At 39.3% G+C, this 10,266-nt stretch overlaps 1 protein-coding gene across 1 annotated transcript; it reads right to left on the bottom strand.

Annotated features, from left to right (window-relative positions):
• Positions 1-8,391: 8,391 nt before the first annotated feature.
• LOC143576370 (uncharacterized) lies at positions 8,392-9,359 on the bottom strand. The gene is made up of 3 exons (XM_077060469.1): positions 9,182-9,359; positions 8,709-9,100; positions 8,392-8,520 (listed from the first exon to the last, which is right to left on the bottom strand). Exons 1-3 carry the CDS (start codon positions 9,357-9,359, stop codon positions 8,392-8,394), a joined length of 699 nt encoding a protein of 232 aa, XP_076916584.1.
• Positions 9,360-10,266: the final 907 nt, after the last annotated feature.

Raw genomic sequence — 10,266 nt, forward strand, 5'->3', positions numbered from 1 at the left:
AGGGAGATTGGATACCTCCTGAGCAAGGGCTACTTCAAGGAGCTCTTGGGAAGGAAAAAGTCTAGGATCCAGGATCTTGAAGAGGTTATTCAAAAAGCAACTCCGCCCCCACCAGATGCTCAAGTGATCAATTTCATCTCTTGAGGCTCAGACATATGCCGTCCTTCCAGGATCCAATATACACTCGAAGGGTTAAATTCTTATCAAAGATTTTGTGTTATTGATAACCTATTGTTAGGGCCCAAATTTTATAGTCAGATCTGTGGTCAGCTCAGGATCCTAAATATGCTCAGGATCCCGAATATGTTCTGGATTCTCGAATAAGTTTAGTATACTGAGTATTAATGCTAATAAATAGATATTTCTCTCTTGGCATTGATTTATAATTGCAGATATTCATTGTTGATTTAGTCCATGCGAAATACACAGTTGGTGGTTGAAGAAAACCTGTCGAATGAGCTATAACTGTTAGGAGTAAGGGCCAATCAAATATTGATTGTATGCTGAAATCTCGCACTTATAGTTAATATTAGCACGTGGGAGAACTCTATTATTTCCAGGAATCATTTCTATGCATAAGGATCCCGGATTTACTGACAGGGTTTCAGTATTCGGTATCCCTGATATTTACTAACTGTTGTATTATCCTCGAATATTTGAGGTTATTTCGCAGGTGGGACCACGTTTGACGAGTGACTCCCTAAATAATCGGTCAAAGACGTGGGATGAACGTTGATGAACGTGGATAGACTCAAAGAAGAGTGCTGTAGCGGCTATATTGGAAGAATCTTTCAATTCCGGGATACTCAAAAAGTTAGTTAGGGTTTTTAGCCTATCCTGCCGATACAAATAAGACCACGTCTTTAATGTTATTATAAGAACGTGGGTTTGTAACGGCTTCGTCAACTGGAACGTGGGAAGAAACGGATAATATAGGACTCAGTCTAGGGTTTATTCCGAATTTCTCGGAATTTCAGTTGTACTCTTTTGTTATATAAACGAGCTGATAAGATCATTTTGAACACACACTACACTAGTCTAGCTATCATCACTCATTGTAACACTTAGTATTCGATTCACTATCAGCTCCACCACTTGTAACTACCTTTTTGTTATTAATAAAATAGACGGTGATAGTTTTCACCGTCCGTGGGTTTTTTGTGCCAGAGATCCTTACGATCAAGGGCTTTTTCCCTCGAAACCAAATCATTGTGTTCACTTTGTTTTCGTTCAAGAACTCTACCTCACGTACTAATTTGATCAGAAGTTACATTGTTAATTTTTGACCGAAACAATTTGGCGCCCACCGTGGGGCAAACGGTGCTTTCATCATTATTAACCCTCAAACTAAACCCTACTTTCAATATCCACAACATGTCTTCCCAACCAAAGAATATTTCCTCTTCTTACGCAGCTTCGGATTCCTCTGCGAGGCCGCCTATGCCTCCTCCTCCTCCCGCTGGTGGTATCCCAAAGAAGCCTGACAATGTTCAGAAGAAACCTGCTACTCCCGTGTTCTCGGGATAGAGGCCGTCTCCCCAGGATCGCATCATGGTGTCCAATAACGAGCTTCTGTCTCTGTACAGACGGCAACAGGAACAGATGGAACGCCAGAACAAGTCCAACCAGATGCTCGTGAAGGAACTGGAAGATATTAGGAAAGCCAAGAAGCCGGCGGAAGAATTCACACCAGTAGTCCCGAGATCTATGGATTTTACTTCTCCAGGATCTTCAGGATTGGTGCGTCCGGAGTCAACCACGGCGTATAACCTCGGATCCTCATCTTTCCAGCACTCAGGGTCTGCGGGATGGCACTCCTCTGGATCCCAAGGATACCTGCATGCATCCTCTGTTGGGCCGTTTCAACATGCAGGATCTTCAGGATTGTTTCAACAATCCGGATCCTCAGGATTGTTCCATCAGTCAGGATCCTCAGGTTCTTATCATCAGGCGGTATCCTCAGGATTTCATAATCTTCAGGAACCACTTGCTCAAGCTTAGCAGTTCACTAGACCCTTTGAGGTGCACTAGGGAGACTTTATCCCGATGTAGGCTAATGTTTCGACCGCTCCATTTACTACTCCTGGAAATACTATGTTTGGGAATGCAAGCTACAACACCCCGACTGTTCCTCAGAATAATAATCAGGGTAACACTTTCAATACAATTCCATTTAATGCTAATCAATGATTTTTGCAGGATGCAGGCATAAGTTCAAGTTTAGCACAGGAATTACAGAAGCTTAAGGACATGATATCGAATGTTCCTGATGTAATCCATCCCATAGCTGAAGTTCCCACCGATAGTCACAAAATATCCCGATTTGTGCCATCAATTGGTGACGTACAGATCCCAAAACGGTTTCAAACCCCAAATATGAAACTATACGATGGTTCAACGAATCCTGAGGAACACGTTGCACAGTATAGAGAGCGCATGGAGATCAATCCAATCCCTATGGAAATCAAGGAAGCATGTCTTTGCAAGGGTTTTGGGTCTACCTTGACCGGGGCGGCCATGAAATGGCTACTGAGTATTCCTCCTATTACTATTACTTCTTTTACTTATTTAGTTAACTTGTTCAATAACCAGTTTTCTTGCAGTAGAACATTTGAGAAGATGATAGGTGATCTTTATAGGGTTACCCAGAATCCTGGGGAATCCTTGAGAGATTTTATTACCAGGTTTAGTAAGGAGTCACTGGAGATTCCAAATCTAAACCCAGCTTCGGCAGTGGAAGCTCTTAAGTTGGGGTTAGAGAAAGACTCCTCTTTCTATGATGATCTTGTTATGACTCCATGCAGGTCATTAGATGAAGCAAGAAGCAGAGCTCTGAGGTTTATCAGGCTAGAAGACGGTAAGAAAAACCTTAAAAAGATCGATATCCCAAAATATGATCAGGCGAACAGGAAAGCCGAATCCCCGGGAAAGTCATATCGATCAAAACCTTACTATAAGCCTGATAACCCTAGGAATAATGCAGTAGATGATGGGGATGATGAAGAATATCCTAAGATTTCTGAATATTGTTTTTCTGTTGATATTGGTGGATTAATATGTGCCATGCAGGATTTAGGTGAGAAAGCCAGGTGGCCAAAGAAGACGGAGAAACAAGGAACCTGGAAAGACAAATCAAAATGGTGTGCCTTCCACGAAGATTTTTTGGGCATTTGACTGAGGATAGCATTGCACTCAGAAGGTAAATTAGCTATCTTCTCAGCAAGGGCCACTTGAAAGAGCTACTTGGCCGGAAGAAGGGAAGAGAGCAAAATCCTGATAAAGTTCCTGAAAAGCCAACGCCTCCACAAAACAAATGCAAGAACAATCCTGTTCATATCCGGAGGATCTGACATCTGTGGAACCTCTTATTCTGCAGCAAAATAAAATACTGATCAAAGAAAGTTAGAGGTGGTTGACAGACCAACAAAGACATCCATTCTCACTCAAGAGAAGACCATATACTTCGATGAAAGCGATAGAGTCGATGTTCAGGATCCTCAACATGATAGTTTGGTAATAACTTTATACGTGGCTAACCATTATGTGCGCAGGATCCTCATAGATGGCGGAAGCTCTGTCAACATTATTCAACTAGACGTACTCAAAAATATGAATATCCCTGAAGATGAGATCGTCCCCAGTTCCTCGGTATTGGTTGGATTCAGTGGAGAGACTAAGAACACTATTAGGGATATCAAGCTCCCAGTATATGTCGAAGGGGTAAATAAAATGCAAAAAGTTTGTGTTATTGACTGTTTGTCTTGTTGCACTATTATATTAGGCAGGCCCTGGATACATGACATGAAAGCAATACCCTCCACTTATCACCAATGTGTGAAACTCCCAAGTCCGTGGGGAGTTATCAAAATCATCAGTGATCAACAAGATGCAAAGAATTGCTACACCTCTTCTATGAAATGTACTGCCAAATCCCAGCAGGCATAGCAATTACAGAAGCCGGCACGAGACGTAATGGAGGCTAGAGAACAAGAAACTAAAGATGTCAAAGTGCTGATAGGAACGAGCATTCCTGAGGATATTGAGTTGAATTTTCTCGATTTCCTCAAGTCAAGGCTGTCAACATTTGCATAGAAACATGAAGATATGACAGGTATTTCCAAAGATATTATAACACATAAACTTGGAATTGATAATTTTTTTAGGCCTATCCATCAAAAGAGAAGAAAGTTTGCACCTGAAAGAAACATAATCATTCAAGAAGAAGTAGAAAGACTCTTGAAGGCAAATATGATTAGGGAAGTTCAATATCCTCGATGGTTAACAAATGTGGTGGTTGTACAGAAAAAGAATGGCAAATGGAGAGTTTGTGTAGATTTCACCGACTTGAATAAGGCTTGTCCTAAAGATCCATTCCCTCTACCACACATCGATTCGATGGTAGACGCTGCAGCCGGCCACGAGATGCTAACATTTATGGATGCATCCTCCGGATTTCAGCAAATCCAAATGGAGCCCTTAGATCAAGAAGACACGGCCTTCATGACTCCCATAGGTATTTATTGTTATAGTGCTATGCCCTTTGGACTTAGAAATGCAGGTGCGACCTATCAGAGGTTAGTTAACATGATGTTCAAAGAGCAAATGGGGGACACGATGGAGGTTTATATTGATGATATAGTGGTGAAGTTCAAGAAAGCTGAGGATCACCTCCAAGATCTCAAGACAATATTTGATATCCTCGACAAATACAACATGAAGCTGAATCCTTCAAAATGCCATTTCGGAGTGAAGGCTGGAAAATTCTTGGGATACATGGTCACCAAAAGAGGGATAGAGGCGAGCTGGAGCAGATACAAGCTATTCTGAATCTGAAATCCCCATATCAGTCAAGGATATTCAAAGGCTAACCGGCAGGATAACGGCGCTCAACAGATTCATATCCAAATCCTCAGAAAAGTGTAAAGAATTTTATGATATCCTGAGGAAAAACAAGAAGTTCGAGTGGACCAGTAAGCATGAGGAAGCTTTAGCATCCTTAAAAGCTTATCTTTCTTCTGCTTCTCTACTGGTAAAACCCAAGGAAGGTGAATCTCTATCTCTATATCTAGCTGTATCAAATAATGCTGCAAGTGCAGTTTTGGCTAAGGATCTCAAAGGTCAACAACATCCCATATATTATGTAAGCAAAAGTCTTTTGGATGCTGAAACCAGGTATTCTTATCTTGAGAAATTAATTTTAGCACTTATTATGGCATCTACTAAACTTAGACACTACTTTGAAACTCACCCTATATGTGTTTGATGTGCGTAAAGTGGTATATAAATATTTAGCAAATAATGACCAAGCACAACGAGTAATAAAAACCTAAAATACCCTAAACCAAACCACTAGCAACAGGCAAGTGAACCTATCGGGTGTAGAATAGCTATGGGAAGACCGGGAATATCGAACCCTAGAGAGACTAATTTAAATAACGAGGCTAGTTCTAAAAGCTAATTTAAAGTAGTAATTTAGAAAATATATAGTTTTGGATTTTTATTTATTTTATTTAAAAAAATAATAATTAATTAAACTAATTACTTAATTAAATTAAAGTAAACTAAAAAAATTAAATTACCGAATAAAAGCTTTAGTAAATTCAAATGAGAGCAAAAGTTACCTAGGCAAGGAATCCGAATTGTGATGACTCGGGCTTTTATCGGTTATGGGAAAATGTTATGGGAACCTGGAATCTAAAGATATGAAAATCTAGGAAACTTAATGGATCCTTAATCACTCTCAAGGTGTCGCCTTAAAAGAAATCTTAGAGATCATGTAAAAACACCGGCTTATTAGTTCACCTGTACGTTCACCAATTATGATTAATTACCATATAAAACAGCTAACCCGTCGGTTTCACTATCTCAATGCACCAAAGTACACGGGGTGGTTTTTGAACAGTCTAAAGGATACGGGTGAACAGTGAAATTAAGGAAAAAATAGGCAAACCTCCTGTTAGATAATTTAACCTAAAACCCTAACAACACAAACAAACCCGACAACTTATCACCCGTCGGATATCTAAGTAGGTAAGAATATAAACTTCTAATAATATACCGAAAATCAGTTTCTATGGTGAATGAGCTCAATAAACCATAAACAAGTTACAAACACACAGTAAACAACCCTAACATGAAACCTATAATCGAAAAAACAATCAATCGAGTAACATGTGAAACATTCATTCAGACACAAATCAAAAGTAAATACGCATGAGACACATCCAATAAAACTAGTCAAAACTTTTAATTAATCAAAATCACATAAACAAAACCCGAAAACCGACAAGTCCAAAGCAATCAACAAAACATCATCACGAGCCTAGATAACTAAAAGAGTTTAGCCAATAATCATGTTCGCAACAAGAAAATAAATAAGTTCAAAAATTGAGTTCATAATAAAAATTAATAAAAGCCAACCGAATAAAACGAATTTTTGGTTGAGTTGATGTGACTCCCTTCCTCGACATGGGGCTGCTGTCTCTCGTGGACTTCCAAGAATTACTATTACTAATAATAATAATGTTTGCTTTGTGCCTCTGCTGTCCACCCACGTCCAAAAAAACCACAAGAATAACAATAATAACAATAATAATATATGTTGTGTTCTCTGACTTGTGGCTCCAACAGCCTCACGTATACAATAATGATGATTTTCGTATGCAGCTTGCGGCTCCCCCAAATATACTCACGTAGGGTTTCTTTTTATGATATAAATCATTTATATTAGATTGTACAATTTGTTTTCCAAGAAACCTCACCAAAGGGCCCACCAAATTTGACGTCTGCAGCCCATAGCTCCTTTACACTTTTGTGCATCCAAGAAAATTATATATTTTGCTAACGTATTCTGCCAATTTGTGACATATAATTAGTAACCACACAATAATTTAATATTTCAAATTTAAATATATAAATCATACGTAATTCATGTGTGATGTAACAAGCAAATACATACAATCATTAATCTCTCTCTCTTTTAGTTGATTTACCAGTTTCGGCTTGTTGTCTCTTTAAATCTTTAAAATCCAAATATGAGCCAAATAGAAATATGTTTAATAAAAACATGGCTCAAAAGTACGAAAAAGTGTAGAAAATATGAATAATAATATGTATATAATTTAGACCACATCAAATATCCCCACACTTAAATTTTTTCGTCCTCGAAAAATATGTAATGCAATGGAATCATAATTCAAAGTCGATCTTCAAAACATATATGTTATCTTTTAAGCCTCGATAAACGCAAAAACCGCGATTGCCGATATTGTTGTCCACTTAAACCCAGCCACCAGCCTATCAAACCCCCAATTGCATTAAACGTTTTAAGTGCAAAATTCAAGGCTACACCTACCCCATCTCAGACAAAGAGAGCTAGAAGAACTAGTGTCGAAGCAAACTGGCTCGATAAATCACCATAAGCCAATGACTCGTTGATGGTACTAATTAGATGCACTCGATGAATTTTGTTCTATGAATGGTCATGTGGAGGTCGTACGAGCTATTCCTAATATTATTGGACTTTGTCCTATAAATTCCTAATTTGATATTTATGGACTAAGAATCTTCGAGCCCCAATAGTGTATCCTCAGAGTCACTATCCCCTTGGTAACACGTAAACTCTAAGTCCCGTCTAGTATGTGCATCTTTGGCCTCTTTTACTATTTTTGAGAATGCTTCTTTGGCATTTTGCGATACATAACTTTCTTCACAAGCATTTTGCATTTCTTGAAAAACTTTTGAGAATACACAAACTTTCAAAACATACTTCTTTTTTTTTCTTTTTTTCTCTCTCTCTTTTTTTTTTCAATCTTTTATATCACCCTAAAATATATAACTATTTCTAAGCTCGTAGATAGATGGACATGTGGTGTGTGCTGGTTTGAGTCAATCTAAGTATAACCATCTCAAAGTTTTTAGATTATGGTAATCCACCCTAAGCATCGAATTTCAGTTTCACTGTTTTTCAAATTATTATATATATAAATCTGAGAAAGAGGACTATCAAAGCTAGTTGGGCCTACCGACACATCCCAAATTAAGTGGGCTATCTGTTATTTAATCTCATATATAATAGTAGTTTTAAAAGATCAACCTTAAACAATAATATCATTTTCCACTATGCGCAAAATAAATTTTCGGGACATTTTTTTTAAAGTTTTTCAATTTTTTTTATTTATCTATTTTTTTTTTGAATTTTTTTTCTTTTTTTTTAAATTTAAAAACATCAGTTTCCCATCCCCACACTTAAATTTCACATTGTCCTCAATGAGAGACAAGAAAAAGACAAAAATAATCAGAAATAAAATAAAATAAAATAAAATAAAATAAAACAACGCATAAAGAAAATGGAACAGACTCCCCTGGTAATATCGAAGTGATATGCGTATGTCATGTTCCAATAAAGCGATCGTATAACATTTCATTCGCGGCCGCAGCTTTTGGGTACCCTCTACAAACAAATAAGCACAGAACGCCCCCGTCCGAATGGAGATTGAGTACAAACGAAAGTATCCAAACCTGCAACACAAAGCTCAAAGTACCCAAAGCAGACATCAAACAGACTCTAAAAACTTAAAACAAACTCAAAATAATAATAATAATAATAATAGAAAACAAATAAAAATATTATACAAACTCTACACTCGGGTATTTCCCGAGGCCTATCCCTATCAAGCAATCAAAGTAGGGATATTGAGGAGAAATACCTCTTCCTCGACCGAATCAATCAGCCCACCTATATAATTCTTTAACCTATGGCCGTTCACCTTCCACGCTCTCCCCTCATGATCAACTAACTCAACTGCACCGTGCGGGAATGCCGCCTTCACCATATACGGACCAACCCATCTCGATCTAAGCTTACCTGGAAATAACTTCAGACGGGAATTATAAACCAACACACGATCCCCACACTTGAACTCTTTCACCTTCCTCAACTTTCGATCGTGTAATGCCTTCGTACGCTCCTTATAACTCCATGATCTCGCATACGCCTCATCTCTCAGCTCCTCTACCTCATGAATTTGGAGATACCGGTTTTTCGCAGCTTGAGTCAGGTCAAGATTAACGGATCTCAACGCCCAATATGCTCTATGCTCTAACTCAACCGGTAGATGTCACGCTTTCCCGTAAACCATCCTAAAGGGTGTGGTCCCAATAGGCGTTTTAAAAGCTGTACGGAAAGCCCAAAGTGCGTCATCCAACTTGTCAGACCAATCCTTTCGGTTCATGCCGACATTTTTCTCTAAAATTCGTTTAACACCACGGTTTGCATTCTCCACTTGCTCGCTCGTCTGTGGATGATAGACGGTGGACAATAGATGGGTGACCCCATATCGTGCCAACACCTTCTCCATCTGGGCGTTACATAAATTTGTGCCCTTATCACTGATCAAGGCCTTGGGAGTACCAAACCGACAGAACAACCTCTTCAAGAATCCCACTACAACTCGGCCATCGTTAGTGGGCAAGGCTTGAGCCTCAACCCACTTGGAAACGTAATCGATAGCCACGAGAATGTATCGGTTCCCTCGAGAAGACGGGTTCGGACCCATGAAATCAATGCCCCAAACGTCGAAAACCTCACAAACCTGAATAGGGTTTTGGGGCATCTCATTACGGGATGAGATGTTACCAGTGCGCTGACATGCGTCACACTGTCTGACAAACTCGTGTGAGTCTTTGAAAATCGATAGCCAATAAAAGCCGGAATCTAAAACTTTCCTAGCGATGGAAGACGAACCATGGTGACCTCCAGTTAAACCCTCATGACAATGCCTAAGAATCTCACGACCCTCTTCCCTACTCACACACCTCCTCAACACTCGATCGGCGCCTACATGAAACAATTACGGCGAATCCCATAAGTAGTGGCTGGCGTCTGCGAAAAACTTCCTCCTCTGCTGATAACTCATGCCCTTGACCACTACTCCTTCGGCCAGATAATTCGCAATATCGGAGAAACATGGCAGACCCTCCTCTTCAGCACTTATATACAACACTGGCTCTTTCTCAAATCTCATTCTCACCATCATCAATGAATCATGGGGAAACTTATCCCCGATAGCATTCTCTCTAATCTCCTCTCTATTCGGATCCTCCAGAAGTGATAAGTGATCCACAGCAACATTCTCCGCTCCCTTTTTATCTCTAATCTCAATATCGAACTCGGAAAGCAAAAGAATCTATCGTATCAGGCGAGGCTTGGCATCTTTCTTGGCGAACAGATGTCGCAATGCCGCATGATCAGTATAAACGATGGTT

The sequence above is a fragment of the Bidens hawaiensis genome, unplaced genomic scaffold, assembly GCF_021521415.1.
Source record: "Bidens hawaiensis isolate Kalapana, Puna unplaced genomic scaffold, B.hawaiensis_p1.1 tig00028083_1, whole genome shotgun sequence".
Taxonomy (NCBI): domain Eukaryota; kingdom Viridiplantae; phylum Streptophyta; class Magnoliopsida; order Asterales; family Asteraceae; genus Bidens; species Bidens hawaiensis.